We start from the raw sequence: 18,504 nt of genomic DNA on the forward strand, positions 1-18,504 counted from the left end.
AGGCTAGCGCTCTACCACTTGAGCCACAGCGCCACTTCTGGCTTTTTTCTTTTTGCTTATGTGGTGCTGAGGAATTGAACCCAGGGCCTCAGGCATGCAAGGCAAGCGCTCTACCACTGAGCCAACTTCCCAGCCCCTCAGTAGATGATTGGTAAGTGAATTTGATGGTGTTGGTTGCTCATACCCATAATCCTAGCTACACCATTTGGAGAATCTCAGGGTTTTTTTTTTTGTTTTTTGTTTTTGCTGGTCTTGGGGCTTGAACTCAAGGCCTGGGCACTGTCCCTGAGCTTCTTTTGCTCAAGGCTAGGGCAGCCCCACTAACAGCTTTTCCTGTGATTAATTAGAGATGAGGTGGGCTGGGATTAATGGTAGAGTGCTTGCCCTGGGTTCGATTCCTTAGTACCACATAAACATGGCATTGTAGCTCAAGTGGTAGAGTGCTAGCCTTGAGCTGAAGAGCTCAGGGAGAATGGCCGGGCCCAGTGTTCATGACTGGGGGAAAAAAAAATTAGAGATGAGTTCCATGGGCTTTCCTGCCTAGGCTGGCTTTGAACCTCAGTCCTCAGATCTTAGCCTCCTGTAGGTAGGACTACAGGTGTGAGCCATCAACACCTGGCATTCTTTTTGCTAGTCCTGGAGCTTGAACTCCAGGCCCTAAGCACTGTCCCTGAGCTTTTGCTCAAGGCTAGCACTCTTACCACTTGAGCCACAACACCACTTCTGGCTTTTTCTGTGTATGTAGTACTGAGGAATTGAACCCAAGGCTTCATGCATGCTAGGCAAGCACTCTACCATTAAGCCACATTCCTATTCCCCTGGCTTGTTTTTTTTTTTTTTTTTTTTTTGGTCATGGGGCTTGAACTCTGATCTAGAGTGCTGTCCCTGAGCTCCTAACTTCAAGGCAAGCACTGTACCACTTGAGCCACAGTGCCACTTCCAGTTTTTTGAGTGTTTAATTGGAGATAGGAGTCTCATGGACTTTTCCTGCCCAGGCTGGCTTTGAACCTCAATCTTCAGATCTCAGCCTCCTGAGTAGCTAGGATGACAGGTGTGAGCCACTAGCGCCTGGCCTGGCTTTCTTTTTTTTGGGGGGGTCCGGTCGTGAGGCCTGAACTCTGGGCCTGGGCGCTGTCCCTCAGCTCTTCAGCTCAAGGCTAGCGCTCTACCACTTGAGCCACAGCGCCACTTCTGGCTTTTTTCTTTTTGCTTATGCGGTGCTGAGGAATTGAACCCAGGGCCTCATGCATGCAAGGCAAGTGCTCTACCACTGAGCCACCTTCCCAGCCCCTGGCCTGGCTTTCTTTTAACTATTTTTTGTTGTTGTTTCTGGGGGGTCCAATCCAGTATGTTGCACTTGCTAAGTATGCACTCTGCCACTGAGCTACATGCTAGCCCCTTGGGAATCTCAGTTTGAAGTCAGTGGAGGCAGACAAATCAGAGAAACTCTTTATTCCCAATAACCACCAAAAAGCTGAAAGTGAAGGTGTGGCTCAAATGGTAGGATGCCAGCCATTGAGGAAAAGTTAAGGAAGAGCCTTTTGTGCTACTGTACTGGCAGAAAAACTAAGAAATGGGAGTTCGAGTTCTGGTTTGGTAGCCCAGTACTAAACCAGAGAATGGAGAATGCAGATGAGGAAATGACTAAGACTGAACCAGGAGTAAGTGAAATCTCAAAAAATTAATACTCAGATGCTGATGCCTGGTGCCTGTGGCTCACACCTGTCATCCTAGCTACTCAGAAGGCTGAGATCTGAGGATCATGGTTCAAAGCCAGCCTGGGCAGGAAAGTACGTGAGACTTATCTCCAATAAACCACCAGAAAGCCGGAAGTGGTGCTGTAGCTCAAGTGGTAGAGCACTCGCCATGAGCTGAAGAGCTCTGGCCCAGGCCCACAGTTCAAGTGACATGACAGACAAAAAAAAAAAAAAAATAAAAATAAGACAACGGGTGGACAATGGAAAGGGAACAAAACATTGAGTTTCAAAGTATAGATCAGGACTAGTTTTGTTGGCCATTCTATTAAAATCTGAATATTCTATCTCAGATTATTTTGTGAGAGTAAAACTGAAAGCAACTACGTCTTAATTCGCACATTCTAAGCTCTAAGTCTGGTCACAGATTTCCATCTGCATCACATTCAGTGTCTTTGAGTAACTTTTTTTTTTTTTTTAATCGTGGGGGCTTGAACTCAGGAACTAGGTGCTGTCCTTGACCTTTTTTTTTTTTTTTTTTGCTAGTGTTCCCCTACTTGAGTCACAGCTCCACTTCCAGTTTTTAGGTGGTTAATTGGTGATAAGAGTCTCAGATTTTGCACCCCAGTCTGTCATCAAACTACAATCCTCAGATCTCTCCTGAGTAGCTCGGATTACAGGCATGAGCCACTAGTTCCAGACCTATTTGCTGTTTAGTAGTTGAAGTGCCTTTCCTCCAGCAGTAATATACAATGCACTCAGCTGAATGTACAATTCACTCGTAGCTGTGGTGCTCCTGGTATCAGTAGCAGTTTTTGAAATTTTGTCTAACATTAGCTCCGGCGACTTGTTACTGAATGGCAAAGTAGAGGAGCTGTTTTGGGGTGAGGCCAATCTGGTTTAAACTACTGGCTTTCATCAAGTAGGGAAGTGACCATCAGTAAGTCACGGCTGACTGCCCTGGTAGAGAGTATCATTTCAAGCCTCACTGAGTTTGCAAGGCTGTAAGGATTCGATGAACAGTGCAAACTGCATGGGGCGCTGTGCTGAGCCGGCGCTCTTTGGGCATCTGCTCACACCTTGCCTCCTTGCTATTCTGGAAGCTAAGTTCCAGAGGATCAAGGTTTGAAGCTAGCCTGAGCAGCGAACTCTGCCAGACTCCCATCTTTAAGTAGCTAGCAAAACGCCTGATGAGAGGTGTGGGTTAAGCAAGCTTGAGGCCCTGAGTCCAAACAGTGACAGCTGAGTGAAGGACGGGGCCGGGTTTGTAGTTTTCTTTTTTTGGGGGGGTCCCCAGGTGCTTTTCGGTTGCAGGAGTCACAAAGGGTGCAGGTTTGGCTCGTTACACGGCTAGCTTTGGTAACTGGGCATGCTGAAAGATAGGTACTCGGGCCAACATGGGATGATTTCGCCTGGCACGCCCCACCTGCCACGCGCGAGCCTGCCAAGGCCTCCATCGCCGCTCCTGCCGCTGGCCCTGGATTCAATGTGAGGCACCGGCAGTCCTGCTGGTAAGAATGCGCCAAGTTTCCTCCCTTCGCGAAGAGGCTCGAGGAGGCACTCTTGCTCCGCTTCTGGGAGACTCCGCTCCGCAGTCCTTCCTCCGCGGCGGCTCTTTGCTGACAGTGCTGCCTGCGCCCAGCGCGGGCGGACTGCAGTCCTCGGGCTCCCAGGGGGCGGGGCCGGAGCTCGGGCGCCTAGGCTGGGGCGAGCGGGACCGGGGGGCGCCTGGGACCACAGCTCCCGGCACGCCCCGCGGCGCCGGCGAAAGCGATTGGCTGGCGGCTCTCGCTACCGCCTTCCCTGGCCAATAGGGTGGAGGAGAGCGGCCTGACTCGGGGGCCTGCGGGCCAATGACAATGCCGAGGAGGCGGGCGCTTCCTTACCGCTCACCTTGCGCTCAGAAAAGCCACCCTGGGAAGGTCGCGCCGGCCGGGCTGTCGCGGCGGCACCACCACTGGGCGGAAAGGCGCGGCGGCGTCGGAGGGAGCGGCTCGGGAGGCCGGCGCCGGGGAGCCCGCGAGGCGGACTGCGGACCCCGCTGGGGGCGGGCCCGGGGGCGGAGCCGGGCCTCGTTGTGAGGCGGCTCGTAATCCATCATGGCGGCCGCGGGGGTCGGCGCCTGTCCCTGAGGGGAGCCGGAGCCGGTTCCCGGGCCCCGCGTCTGAGGAGCCCTCGGTCGTCCTCGGTCCGACCGGCGGGAGAGGCTGCGCCCCTCGCAGGCCCCGGGGATGTGACCGCGCGGCGGCGGCGGCGGCGGCGGCATCCGGGCCGGGGGAGGGGGTGTCTCGGCCGGAGACCCCGACTCCTAGAGGCCGAGGCGGCCGGGCCTCCTCCCCCCGCGGCCGCTCCCGCCCTCGGGGCTGCGGGCGGTCCCCAGCCCCTTACGGCTTCGCTCGGGTTCCGGGACGCTGGGGGGTGGCCTCAGTTTCCCCTGACCTGGGTCACCCCGTTTCCTGAGGCCAGAGGAGCGTCGCCCCCCGAGTAAGCCGCCCGTGCCCGGCCCGGGCATGTCTCCTGCTCACCCCGGAGCCGCCCCTCGCTGTGGATCCTGGGCCCAGGTCAGGCCTGGGAACCCCCCATTCAAATTCAGATCCCCTCCCTGCTGTCAAGCGGCTTCCGCTGCTCCCCAGGTTGCTCCCGGGAGCCGCTGATGCCCTGATTTCTTCCAATGTCGCCTACGGCCCCTTTGGTCTCAGCGCAGCCCCAGACTTCAATGCAAAGGAAAAGTCTGGATTGGTTTCACAGGCCTTTTAAAAAGCGGACCTGAAAGTTGCTGGCTGTGCATTCCGGCTCCGGTGAGCTGTCGCTGAAGTCTGAGGGACCCGTGTCCTTTTCCGGAGAGCAGGGCCGGGGAAGGAGAGCGGCAGGAAACTTGTTGGGAAGGTGGAGAAACTGAGATAGGGTGTCGGTGACTTCCCCAGGAAAAGTTCTGGACAGCAGCCAAAGAAGACCCACATTTCCTTTCTGCCTGGGGATCGAAACGACTTTGGTGTTGTTGGTCCTCTTCTGCGTCCCCTCGGGACATTTCTGTTGGAAGGTTTTTTCTTGAAACAGCCTGTAAAATAAACTTTTAAGAAAAAATAATCAAGAAACTTTGGGGGTAGACTTGCAGCTACCTTACTTCAAGATTGAGGAACTGCAAACATAATTGGAACGTCTGTTTACACGTGTCGACTCAAAACTTGGCTTCTTTTTGTAATACAAGATTGACCTCATATACTGGTGAATGTGAAATTCTGCATAACTGTTTCCTCCCAGAGCCCACAGACCTTTCTGGAAGATCTTGAACCCTCTTCTGGAAAGGGGTGCCTATCATTGCTTTATGGGGCAGCAGCCTGGAAAAGTTCTTGGGGACCAGAGGAGGCCGAGTCTGCCTGCCCTGCACTTTATCAAGGGCGCAGGAAAGAAGGAATCATCGAGGCATGGGGGTCTACACTGCAATGTTTTTGTGGAACATGGTGAGTGCTTTTTTCAAGATTTCTGGTCCAGTATTTCCTTTTGTGCATTTGGCCTAGGCCATCAAAGAACTTTCTGTAGCCAGCAGCACTTTATGTCTGTTGGTTCCAGTTCTGCTTACATTTCTCTGCTTACATTATCTTGTGGTTTCTGATGGGACTTAGCTTTCTATCAGAAAGGTATGAGTTAAAAACATTTTGTTGAAGTTGCTTGATTCTTGTCTGATCCCACTTACTCATTGTTGCCAATGACCTTGAACAGATCATTTTACTGTTCCAGGGCCTCATTTCATTTCCTGGGGGTTTCTCAGTTCTGTCACCTGCTCCTGCTAAAGGCACTGACTCTTCTGAAGTATCTGAATCCTTTACTATGGTTTTCTCTGCCCCCTTCCCTCTCTCCCTCCCCACTGTCTCTCTTCCTCCCCCCCTCCTTCTTCCTCCTTCTCCTTGTCCCCTTCTCTCTTCCTTTCCCTCTCTCTCCCCTTACCCTCCCTTCTCTCTCCTCTCTCCCCTCTCTTTCCTTCTCTTGTCTGTCTCCCTGTATACTGGGGCTTGAACCGAGGGCCTCGTGTGTTTTAGCTTTTTCACTCAAGGCTAGCACTTGAACTGCACTTCCACTTCCTGATTTTTGCTGGTAATTGGAATCTCTAGGTTTTGTCTTTCTAGGCTATCTTTAAACCTCAAGCCCCAGAGTTCAGCTCTCTGACTAGCTAGGATCACAGATGTGAGCTACTGGCACCTGGCTCCCCTTACTACTTTCCCAAGAGTACTTTTATTGTAATCTCAAAGTGACTTATGCTCTGCAAAAAAGTTCAAGACCAGCCAGGCGCAGGTGCTCACACCTGACATCCTAGCTACTCGGGAGGCTGAGAGCTGAGGATCGAGGTTCAAAGCCAGCCTGAACAGAAAAGCCCTGGTGAGATTCTTATCTCCACTGAACCACCACAACACCGGAAGTGGTTCTGTGGCTCAAAGTGGTAGAGAGCTAGCTTTGAGCAAAAGAGCTCAGGGACAGCGCCCAGGCCCAGAGTTTGAAAGTCCCACCACCGTCAAAAAGAAAAAAAAAAAATCAGATATTAATATTCTTGACCTTTTTAATCTGAAGGAGAACTTGAAAATACTCATTTTGGAGCCACATGGGAAAAGCAGCATGGGGAAACAGCGTTTCTTGTTACCTGAGCATACACACCACCTTCTCCTTAATTTACCTTCCCTTCTACTGTAGAATGACATTTGAGGCAATAAAGGTCGTTTCAGTGTTGATAGTACATGCTAGTTTGTTGACTTCTAGTAATTCTGTGTGAAGTTAACGCTAAGGCTCAGATTAGACTGAAGTCTGTAGCAGAGGCCAGCCAGGAACCAGTTAATTAGGGTTCTGCTTGTACTGTTAGAGCCTGACATTTTTTAGGCACTGAACCTAATATTAAAACATCAATTGAGCCCCCTCCCCTTGTAAGCAAATGTAGGTTGTCTGTGAGTGGCATGTACTTTGAAATTCACAAATACCTCCTAGCAGTGGGTGACTGCAATAAAAAAGGGCTCTCGGATGAACTTGTATTTGATAGTTCTTACATTCTTTTTTTTTTTTTGTTTTGTGCTTGTACTGGGGCATGAACTCAGGGCCTGGATGCTTTCCCTTAGCTTGAGCCACAGCTTTACTTCCACATTTTTGGTGGTTAGAGACAAGAGTCTCAAGGACTCCCTCCCTGGACTGGCCTCTAACCTCCATCCTCATATCTCAACCTGCTGAGTAGCTAAGATGGTGTTGAGCCAGCAGTCCCTTGCTGATAGTTCTGTTTTAGCATCTATTATAGGTAGGCAAATGTGTCATTATACTGTGTTCTTACTGAATTAAGAAGTTAGGGAATCCAGGCTCTGTTAATTTTAATGTTGCAGAATCTAGGGTTCACTGGTGTGGTGGCTTCTGGTTCTACCAGCCTTTAAGCACTACCACTTGGGCTGGGAAGGTGGCTCAGTGGTAGAATGCTTGCCTTGCATGCTTGAGGCCCTGGGTTCGATTTCTCAGCACCACATAAGCACAAAAGAAAAAAGCGGGACGTGGCGCTGTGACTCAAGTGGTAGAGCGCTAGCCTTGAGCTGAAGAGCTGAGGGACAGCGCCCAGGCCCAGAGTTCAGGCCCCACAACCGGACCCAAAAAGAAAAAAAAAGAACTATCACTTGTGAGGTTTTGATATAACATTAAAGAAGAATGTCTACAGCTATCCAGAAAGATTACTTTTGGGGAAAAGTTTTAGAAACAATAAAAATTTTTATTTTTGTATGAATTGATTAGTATACTTTAAATTTCAGTTTAAGATTCTAATTTGGTAATTATTATATAAACTAAAGGTCTTTGATAATTTCAGGTGTACAGAGGGCCAGAAATGAAAAAGTTTGAGAACCTTTGGAATCTCTCCAGAGGGCATGTAAGAGTATGCACTGCAGGCCAGCAGTAAAAGAGATGTCTGTATGACAGAAGTGAAAAGGCCATTTGGAAACCAGTCTACATGGCATGACCCCATTTTTGTAAATCAGAAATACCTTTATTTCTTTCTGGCATTGGGATTTGAACTCAGTGCCTCATGCTTGCTCAGTTGGCATTCTACCACTTGAGCCACACCCTCCAGCTTAACTTTCTGCTGGTTATTTTGTTATTTTTTTTTTTTTTTGTCGGTCGTGGGGCTTGAACTCTGGGCCTGGGCGCTGTCCCTCAGCTCTTCAGCTCAAGGCGAGCGCTCTACCACTTGAGCTACAGCGCCACTTCCGGTTTTCTGGTGGTTTATTGGAGATAGGAGTCTCACTGTCTTTCCTGCCCGGGCTGGCTTTGAACCGCGATCCTCAGATCTCAGCCTCCTGAGTAGCTAGGATTACAGGCGTGAGCCACCAGCGCCCGGCTCTGCTGGTTATTTTGGAGATAAGAGCTCCATGGGCTTTTCTGCCCAGGCTAGCTTTGAAATACTAACTTTTGGACCTCAACCTCCTGAGTAGCTAGGATTACAGGTATGAGACACTGGTGCCCCAATCTATAAGTGTGTGTGTGTGTGTGTGTGTGTGTGTGTGTGTGTGTGTGTGTGTGTGTGTGTGTGTGTGTGTGTGTGTGTGTGTGTGTGTGTGTGTGGCGAGATGATGGGAGGATTTTAGATCTCTTAGGGCACTGAGAGGTTTAAGTTGAAGGGAAAATTTTTTTTTTGGTTGTCCCTGGGGCTTGAACTCATGGCCTACACTGTTTCTGAGCTTTTTTGCTCAAGGCTAGCAGTCTGCCACTTTGAGTCACAGCGCCACTTCCAGTTTTCTAGTGGTTAATTGGAGATAAAAGTGTCCTGGTCTTTCCTGCCAGGGCTGGCTTTGAACCATGATCCTCAGATCTCAGCCTTCTGAATAGCTAGGACTATAGGTGTGAGTCACTGGCACCTGGCTTAAGCCTCTTTTTTTTTTTTTAATTTAATTTTTTTTAAGGGTTTCCTTTTTTCTTCAACATTAGCAGTATTGGGGTTAGAACTCAGGGCCTCAACTTAAGGACTTTGCTGATCTGGTTAGTCTTGAACTCTGACCCTTTAGGTCTCAGCCTCCTGAGTAACTAAGGTAATAAACAGGTGGGAACCACTGACACCTGGTTAAAAAATATTTCTCGAGCACACATCATGTGCTATGCAATGTTTTAGTCACCAGCGATTTGTTAGTGAAAAAAACATACCCACACTCCTAGGACTTACTTTGTTTTAGTGGGATAAACAGCATCATAGGCTGGATAAGGATATGTAGAACTGTGAGAGAGCTGTGAGTGCTGAGGAGGAAATGTTGGAGGCAGTAATTGTAGGGAGGTTGCTGGCAAAGGCGGCATTTGAAGAAGGGAGGGGAGGAACAGCTTTGGGGAAGTGTTGAGTAAATAAAGCACTAAAGGCAGGGGTGTCAGGTGGAAAACTCCCAGCAGAGCTTGCCTAGAATGTTGGGTCAGTGTAGCTGGACAGAGAGAGCAAAGGAGGGGTGTCAGGGTAAAATGGGATGGCAGGCAGAATGTCTCCAGAAGAGTGGGGCCTGCTGGCTATTTCAAGGTTTTGACTTTCACGCCTGTGGTTTGGGAAGCCTGGTCTTTGATCTGAGAGATGCTCTCCTGGCTGCTGTCTAGCTGAGGACAGAGGAGAACGCAGGATTCTGGGTGGGGCTCGATTGCACTCAGTTGCACTGATCTAGATGAGAATGATGATGTGATGTGGGACCAGGGTGGTGGCAGGCAAATTGTCAGATTCTGTAATTATCTGAAGGCTGAGCTATCTGTACTTTGGATCTGCTTTTGGATTCTATGTGAGGTATGAGAGATATCAAGAGTAGCTCACGCCTGTAATCCTAGCTATTCAGGAGGCTGAGATCTGAGGATCACAGTTCAAAGCCAGCCCGGGCAGGAAAGTCCGTGAAATTTATCTCCAATAAACCATCAGAAAACTGGAAGTGGGGCTGTGGCTCAAGTGGTAGAGCGCTTGCCTTGAGCTGAAGAGCTGAGGGACAGCGCCCAGGCCCAGAGTTCAAGCCCCATGACCGACCAAAAAAAAAAAAAAGAGTATCTCCCAGATTTGTGGACTGAGTACTGGAGGAGTGAACTTGCCTTTTACTGAAAAATTTTTTTTCTAAATACAAGAGGAGTTGATTAGGGTGGGAAGAGAGATCAGGAACTGCTTTGGGGTATTCTACATTTGAAACAAGTTGTTAGGGTGGGAGGAGAGATCAGGAACTGCTTTGGGGTGTGCTACATTTGAGACAGGTGTTAGGCAGCCAGGTGGACATGTTAGGCAGGCAGGTAGGACTACATGCTGGAATTGAGGGAAGCAGTTCAGGCTGCAGAGGAGAGCTGGTGTCCTCTGGTGAAAGATATTTAAGGCATGAGAATGGATATGCTTGCTAGGGACCATCATGGATGGGAGAGAACATTGCGTAGTTCATGAATGTACACCTTCGTTCCATTTTCATAGATTTTCCTAGATTAGTTTGAATCTTGTGGAGAAGGTAATAGTTCAGTGTTTGCATGGAATTATTTTAATTCATCATTAAGCTTTCAATCCTGTTTTTTTTTTTTGCGGGGGGGGGGGTGGTCAGTCTTGGGTCTTGAACTCTGGGCCTGGGCTCTGCTCTCAGCTCTTAAGCTCAAGGTTAGTATTCTACTCTTGAGCCACGGTGCCACTTACAGTTTTCTGGTGGTTAAGATAAGAGTCTCATGGACTTTCCTTCCTGGGCTGGCTTTGAACCAGGATCCTGAGATCTCAGCCTCCTGAGTAGCTAGGAGTACAGGAGTGAGCCACCGGCACCAGGCTTCACTACGCATAAACATAAACATATGTGTTTACACATATGTACACATAAATACATAAACATATGTTGTGTTTATTTTCTACTAAGTTGAAAAGTTACAGATAAGCACATTGCACATGGAGACACCAGTGGCTCATACTTATAATCCTAGCTACTCAGGAGACTAAGATGTGAGGATTGACTGAGGTTTGAAGCCAGCCCTGGCAACAAAAGTCCCTGAGACTCTTTATCTCCAATAAACTACTCAGAAAAATCCAGAAGTGGCACTGTAGCTCTAACGGTAGAGCAGTAGCCGTGAGCACAAAGGTACAAAGAGGCTCAGGGACAGTGCCCAGGCCCTGAGTTCAAATACCAGGGCCGGCAATAGCAACATTGTATGTACATTTTCCATTTTTCTTTTTTCTTTTTTTGTCCTGGTGCTTAAACTCAGGACCTGGGCCTTGTCCTTGAACTCTTTTGCTCAACCACTTTGTTTTTTCTTTTCTTTTTTTTGGGGGGGTCCAGTCGTGGAGCCTGAACTCAGGGCCTGGGTGATGTCCTTCAGCTCAAGGCTAGCGCTCTACCACTTGAGCCACAGCACCACTTCTGGCTTTTTTCTTTTTGCTTATGTGGTGCTGAGGAATCGAACCCAGGGCCTCAGGCATGCAAGGGCAAGTGCTCTACCACTGAGCCACCTTCCCAGCCCTGCTCAACCACTTTGAACTACAGCACCACTCCTGGTTATCTGGTGGTTAATTGGAGAAAAGAGTCTCATGGACTTTCCTGCCCGGGCTGCTTTGGAACTGTGATCCTCAGATCTGAGCCTCCTGAGTAGTGGATTACACGCATGAGCCACCAGTGCCCGGTTGACTGGAGCCTTTGATATTTATTTAATATTTATTTTATTGTTGATTGTGGAGCTGGGGATTGAACCCAGGGCATTGAGCATGATAGACAAACACTCTACCACTAAGCTAAACCTCCAGCCCCTCTTTTCTTTTGTTTCCTCTTTTTTTTTTTTTTTTTTTTTTTAAGTTCTGATACTGGAGTTTAAACTCAGGGCCTCAAGTTCTCACTTGGCTTTTTCACTCACTGCTTTAACTCACTGTGGTCCAACTACTTGAGCCACGACTCCATTTCTGGCATTTTGCTGGTTAAATAGTGATGGTCTTCCGGACCTTTCTCTCTTGGCTGGCTTCAATCCATGATCCTCAGATTTCAGCCTCTTGAGTAGCTAGGATTACAAGCCTAAACTACCAGTACCTAGCTAGAAGCCAGATCTTTTTTTTTTTTTTTTTTTTTTTTGCTGGTCATGGAGCTTGAACTCTGGGCCTGGGCACTGTTCTGAGCTCTTCAGCTCAAGGCTAGCACTTTACCACTTGAGCCATAGCACCCACTTCCAGCTTTTTCTGTGTATGTGGTGCTGAGGAATCGAACCCAGGGCCTCATGCATGCAAGGCAAGCACTCTACCACTGAGCCACCTTCCCAGCCCCTAGAAGCCAGATCTTAACCATGAGACAGCTAGGGTAACCCATGTGTAGAAAAGTTGTGGGTGAGGGCTGGGAAGGTGGCTCAGTGGTAGAGCGCTTGCCTTGCATGCATGAGGCCTTGGGTTCGATTCCCCAGCACCACATAAGCAAAAAGAAAAAAACGCCGGAAGTGGCGCTGTGGCTCAAGTGGTACAGCGCTAGCCTTGAGCTGAAGAGCTGAAGGACAGCGCCCAGACCCAGAGTTCAGGCCCCACCACCAAGATTAAAAAAAAAGAAAAGTTGTGGGTGACATTATCCCTAGTGTGGGTTGTCCCACCTTTCAGGCAAGCACCTGAAGCCATGGTTTACTCTCAGATCAAAACTACTTTGTGGTTCTCAAATGAAGCATTATTTAAGGTAATAGTGAGAGGAACTTGATGGGTTAGCACTATCATTCCATCACTGTTAATTGCTGCTCATTATCTATGCACTTTGGAAGGTGGGAGAATTCCACCATTGAGTCCTCTGAGCAGCTTCTTAGAGGTTATTTGGAAACATATCCATCTACCAGTGTGGTGCATGAACTTATGAAAACACAAATTGTATTTATGTACGTTTTCTAAGTACCCTGTTATTTCTGATAATCTATTTTGTATGAATTTCTTATTATATATTTGTTTATTTTTTGGTCATGGGTCTTGAATTCTGGGCCTGGGCACTGTCCCTTAGCTCTTCAGCTCAAGGCAAACGCTCTACCACTTGAGCCACAGTGCCACTTCCAGTTTTCTGATTGGTTTATTGGAGATAAGAGTCTCACAGACTTAATTTTTTTTTTTTTGGGGGTGGGTCATGGGGCCTGAACTCTGGGCCTGGGCGCTGTCCCTCAGCTCTTCAGCTCAAGGCTAGCACTCTACCACTTGAGCCACAGCGCCACTTCCAGCTTTTTTTTTTCTTTTTGTTTATGTGGTGCTGAGGAATCGAACCCAGGGCCTCATGCATGCAAGGCAAGTGCTCTACCACTGAACCACCTTCCCAGCCCCTCTCACAGACTTTCTTGCTTGGCCTGGCTTTGAACTGCGATCCTCAGGTCTCAGCCTCCTGAGTAGCTAGGATTACAGGTGTGAGCCACCAGCGCCGGGCTTGAATTTCATATTTTTAATGAAGTCTTATTGCCCATTAAAAAATGTGCTTATGGCTGGGCACTGGTGATTCATGCTTGAATAGGAAGTACTCAGGAGGATGAGCTTTGAGAATCACTGTTTGAAGCCAGCTGAGTCATAAAAGTCCTAGAGAGGGGCTGGGAAGGTAGCTCAGTGGTAGAGTGCTTGCCTTGCATGCATGAGACTCTGGGTTCGATTCCTCAACACCACATAAGCAGAAGAAGCTGGAAGTGGCGCTGTGGTTCAAGTGGTAGAGTGCTAGCCTTGAGTTGAAGAGCTGAGGGACAGTGCCCAGGCCCAGAGTTCAGGCCCCACAAAAAAGTGGGTCTGGAGGCTTGGCTCAAGTGGTAGAGTACCTGCCATGAGGGAAAAAGTCAAGAGAGACTGTGATGTGCTCAGTTCAAGCCCAGGTACCAGCACCAAAAAAAAAAAAAAAAGTGGTTAGAAGCTATGCAGTGCATGGTGACATGTGCTTGTGATTCTAGTACTTAGGAGGCAGAGGCAGGAGGATTGTGAGTTTGAGGCCAGTGTAGGCTACAAAGTGAGACCCTGTCTCAAAAATCCAAGGGCTGGGGATATAGCTCAGTGGTAGAGCACTTGCCTAGAGTACTTGCAAGGAAGGTTCCTTACATAGCTGGCCAAAAACAAACAGCGTTTGCAAACAGAACTTATAATGTAGGAGGAAACGAGTTTTTTGCGGAATAAGTACTGTAAAGGAAAATGACCAAAGGTGTCTTAACTAAGCATTTATCTGACTTGCTGGTGTGTCCTATCAAAGATCTGAAGAAAATGTGTAGTTGTTTATGTTGGGTAAGGACTGGAAATGGATGTGCTGGAAATAGATGCATTTATCTGGGGTGAAGGAGAGAGACATGTTAACTGTGAGGAGAGGCTGTCAGTGTTATTATCTGAGTCTCCATGAGAGATTCAAGTGGCTACTTTGGACTTGGTCTTCTGGAAGAGGAAGTTCTCCCTCTGGCCTCTTCCCAGTGCTGCTGCGGTTCCCTGACTCCCTCACTGTTGGCCCCACCTCTTTGGTCATGGTACCTTTGTCTTCAGAGCCCACCTATCTTTTACCACTCCGTTCTAGTCTCCCTCCTTCTGTATTTGTTATCTCTGGTCCTTACTGTTTCTGTGACCTCGGCCCTGTATGTTTCTGCAGCACAAATGAATACTTAATTGTACAATGTCTTGTAATATTTCCTAGTTTAATGTGTAGTTGGGTTCTTAAGTAAACTGTGGCAGAACTACCCCAATTTCTGTATTCTACCACAATGTGTAATACAAAGGCCCTCCAGATTTGTGTGTGTGTGTGTGTGTGTGTGTGTGTGTGTGTGTGGTTGGGTGTGGTTGGGTGTGGTTGGGTGTGGTTGGGTGTGGTGGCCAACACCTTTAATCCTCACACTCTGGAGACAGGCAGAATGATCGAGTTTAAGGCCAGCCTGTAAGAGCTGCTTAGTAAGATCATTAAAAAAAAATTCTTGTTCAATAACAACTAGTGGGCACTGGTGGCTCACCCCTGTAATCCTATACTCAGGAGGCTGAGATCGGAGGATCACAGTTCAAAGCCAGCCCAGGCAGGGAAGTTGGTAATATTCTTTATCTCTAGTTATCCACCAGAACAAACAGAAGTGGCACTGTAGCTCAAGTGGTAGAGCACTAACATTGAGCAAAATTGCTCAGAGAAAGTGCTCTGGCCCCACAATCAGGGTGAACAACAACAACAATAAACTATATAGGCCAGGTGCTAGTGGTTCATGCCTGTAATCCTATGTACCTCAGGAGGCTGAGATCTGAGGATCCCAGTTGGAAGTTAGCCTGGGCAGGAAAGTGTGAGACTTTTATCTCTAGTAAACTACTTAGAAAAAACTGAAAGTTTTGCTATGGTTCAAGTGGTAAAGTGCTACCCTTGAGCAAACAGCACCTAGAATCTTAAGTTCAAGCCCCAGGACCAGCACAAAATAAAACCCCTAAACTGACTAAGAGATCAAATGTATCCATCTACAGAAGAGGAGAGTTCTCAGACAGATGTCTTTTTTTTTTTTTAATGTATTCTACGATTTTTTTTTTTTCTTGGGTCCGGTTGTGGGGCCTGAATTCTGGGCCTGGGCGCTGTCCCTCAGCTCTTCAGCTCAAGGCTAGCACTCTACCACTTGAGCCACAGCACCACTTCTGGCTTTTTTCTTTTTGCTTATGTGGTGCTGAGGAATCGAACCCAGGGCCTCAGGCATGCAAGGCAAGCGCTCTACCACTGAGCCATCTTCTCAGCCCTCTAGGATTTATTTTTATTTAGCAATGTTCTGGGGTTTCTTTCCTAGAAAGCATATTTGAATGTTTCCTTCCTTCTTTTCTTCCTTTCCTCCCTTTCTCCCCCCTCTCCCTCATTTTCTCTCTTCCTTTTTCTTTTTCTTTTTCTTTTTTTTTTTTTCTGTTGTGCTTGTATTGGGTCTTGAACTCAGAGCCTTGTGCTCTTGCTTAGCTTTTTAAAACTCAAGGTTGGAGCTCAACCATTTGAGCCATACCTTCACTAACTGGTTAATTGGAGGTATAAGTCTGTTGGATTTATCTACCCTAGTTGGCTTCAAACCTCAATCCTCAGTATCAACCTTCTGAGTAGCTAGGATTACTAGTGTGAACTACTAGTTCCCAGCCCTTCTTTCTCTGTATTTATTGTGGCAAGATGGACATAAAAATTACCTGATGGGGCCACCATCCTCATGAATTTCCAGAACTTTCACATCCCACGTCAAGACTCCTCAATTAAGAGATGATAGCCCTCCTCTCCCTTCCTCCTCTTCTGGGCACCCCTGTTACACTCCTGTCTCTGTGCCTGTGCCCATTTCAGAGCCGTCATATACTTGAAACTATACCATGTTTGTCCTTTCATGTCTGGCATATTTCAGTTAAAGTAATGTTTTCAGGATGGTTTGTTTGTTTATTTATGTCTGTCTGTCTGTCTGTCATGGGGCTTGAACTCTGGGCCTGGGCGCTGTCCCTCAGCTCTTCAGCTCTACCACTTGAGCCACACAGCACCACTGCCAGTTTCCTGGTTTATTGGAGATGAATCTCAGGACTTTCCTGCCCAGGCGTGAGCCACCAGCATCTGGCTGTTTTCAAGTTTATTGTGTTGGACCATGTATCAAGATGTTCAAGACAAGACAAAAGAATCATGTTTTTGTACCTAACATTAAAAAAAAAATTTTGCCCCAGTGTTATGGTTTGAACTTAGTGCTTTATGCTTGCTAGACAGCCTCTAGCATTTGAGTCAGGCAGGCCTATAGCCATTAAAACATTTTTCTTTTTTTTTGTTCAGTCCTGTCCCTAGCTTCTTTTGCTCAAGGCTGGCACCCTACTACTTGAGCCACAGTGTCATTTCTGGTTTTTTTGTGTATATGGTACTGAGAAATCAAACCCACAACTTCATGCACGCGAGGCAAGCACTCTACCACTAAGCCACCTTCCCAGCCCTAAAAATAATTACTTTTATTTTTATTGAGACTGGGTGCTACAATGTAGCCCAGGCTGGCCTTAGAACTTGTTTTGTAGCCTCTGCTGGAATCCTGCTTCAGCTTCCTAAATGCTACCAGGCCGATCTGGCCTATTTTTCAATGTTTCCTTCTGCCTCAGCCTCCAAAATGCTAGGGTAATGGGCGGTACCACCACGCCCAGCTGGTCCATTCTTCAGTAGCAGAGCTGGGAGGGACCCAGAGCTTGTCGCTTCTCTGTGCTTAAGTACCAAGTTTCTGGGCCTAGAGGTTAGCTGCTTTGGTTTGTGTGAATGTCAGTGGTGGGACTACCCAGAACTCACACAGCCGTGGCAGGCCCCCGGGAGAGAGAGCGAGGGGAGCCAGAAGACCAGCTACCATATTGGAATATGCTTTTTGGCCAAGACCTTTGAGTTGTACCAGAGGCAACAAGATCACACCTGTCCTGAGAGACACATACTGTCTAGGACAGAGAAAAAGAAGAGCCAGGGAGAACACAGTGGAAGGGCAGTGGGCAATGGCTCAGGAAAAGGGGTTGGAGGAGTTTCAGCTCTGCCGCTGAGCGGACCTGGGGCAGGGGATGTGTGCTGCATACAGACAGTTGTGAAGAGGGAAGAGCTGGCTGGGCTGCCACGTGCCCTGGCCTGTGTGGAGATGAGAGGTGTACTCTTAGGCTCCTGCGTGTTACAGTGCCACGCATGTTCCCCAGTTGCCCAAGGATGAACTACAAGGATAGACCTTTGTGAAGAACACTAGCATGTTACCACTTCATGTGCCTGCCCCCACTGCAGCGGTGGTGGGTGGGCATCATCTCGAGGGGTTTGGCCAGCGGTGAGTCAGATGAGCTACACATAGCTTTGCAGTTATTCATCGAGTACAGTGCCTTAGTGACGTGCAAGATGGCTGCTTGTCAAGCTTTCTCTTCTCCCGGGTACCAGGGAAACCAGAGGCCCTGCCCTAATTCACAGGGGATGGATAGTGTGTAAACAGTTCTTCTTACCCAGATACCAGGTCTTATGGTTGCTAGGCCTTGTGGAGCAATTTTGGTGAGATTTCAGGTAGCACTAGCAAGTCTATGTTTGGAACGTTGCAGCTTTATGCCCTGCTGTGGTCACAACTCTGAGGAATAGCAGTCTCCATTAAAGATATCTTAGACCATTCTTGAGGAAGCAAATCTCATAAATGGATACCCAAGTAACATTATGTGCTACTGATTTTTTTAAAATTTAATTTAATTTATTTTTTGTTGGTTGCAGGGCTTGAACTCTGGGCCTGGGTACTGTCCCTGCGCTCTTCAGCTCAAGGCTAGCACTCTACCACTTGAGCCACAGTGCCACTTCTGGTTTTCCAGTAGTTTATTGGAGATAAGAGTTTCATGGGCTTTCCTGCCTGGGCTGGCTTTGAACTGTGATCCTCAGATCTCAGCCTCCTGAGTAGCTAGGATTACAGATGTGAGCCACTGGCTCCCAGCTGAGCAATTTTTTTTTGTTGTTGTTGTTAGTCATGAGGCTTGAATTCCAGGCTTGGGTGCTGTCCGTGCACTCTTCAGCTCAAGGCCAGCGCTCTACTGCTTGAGCCACAGCACCACTTCTGGTTTTCTAGTGGTTTATTGGAGGTAAGAGTCTCATGGAGTTTCCTGCCTGGGCTGGCTTTGAACCGAGATCCTCAGATCAAATCTTTTATATAGCATTTATAAACTAAAGATTAAAGAAAGAGGCTGGGAAGGTGGCTCAGTGGTAGAGTGCTTGCCTTGCATGCATGAGGCCCTGGGTTTGATTCCTCAGCACCACATAAGAAGAAAAAGCTAGAAGTGGCGCTGTGGCTCAAGTGGTAGAGCACTAGCCTTGAGCTGAAGAGCTGAGGGAGAGAGCCTAGGCCCAGAGTTCAGGCCCCAAGACCGGAACCCCCCCCCAAAAAAAATATTAAAGAGAAATATTGGGCTGGGGATGTAGCTTAG

General features: G+C 48.1%; 1 protein-coding gene across 1 annotated transcript in view; it reads left to right on the forward strand.

The window, feature by feature from the left end:
- Positions 1 to 4,459: 4,459 nt before the first annotated feature.
- The window catches only part of Abl1 (ABL proto-oncogene 1, non-receptor tyrosine kinase), a 120,017-nt gene continuing 105,972 nt past the window's right edge, over positions 4,460 to 18,504 (forward strand). The window contains exon 1 of the mRNA XM_070014854.1: positions 4,460 to 5,155. Within this exon, the coding sequence (XP_069870955.1) occupies positions 5,020 to 5,155 (136 nt within the window). The 5' untranslated portion in view covers positions 4,460 to 5,019. The remainder of the gene's footprint in view (positions 5,156 to 18,504) is intronic.

The sequence above is a fragment of the Dipodomys merriami genome, unplaced genomic scaffold, assembly GCF_024711535.1.
Source record: "Dipodomys merriami isolate MVZ:Mamm:240054 unplaced genomic scaffold, mDipMer1.0.p SCAF_11, whole genome shotgun sequence".
NCBI lineage: Eukaryota > Metazoa > Chordata > Mammalia > Rodentia > Heteromyidae > Dipodomys > Dipodomys merriami.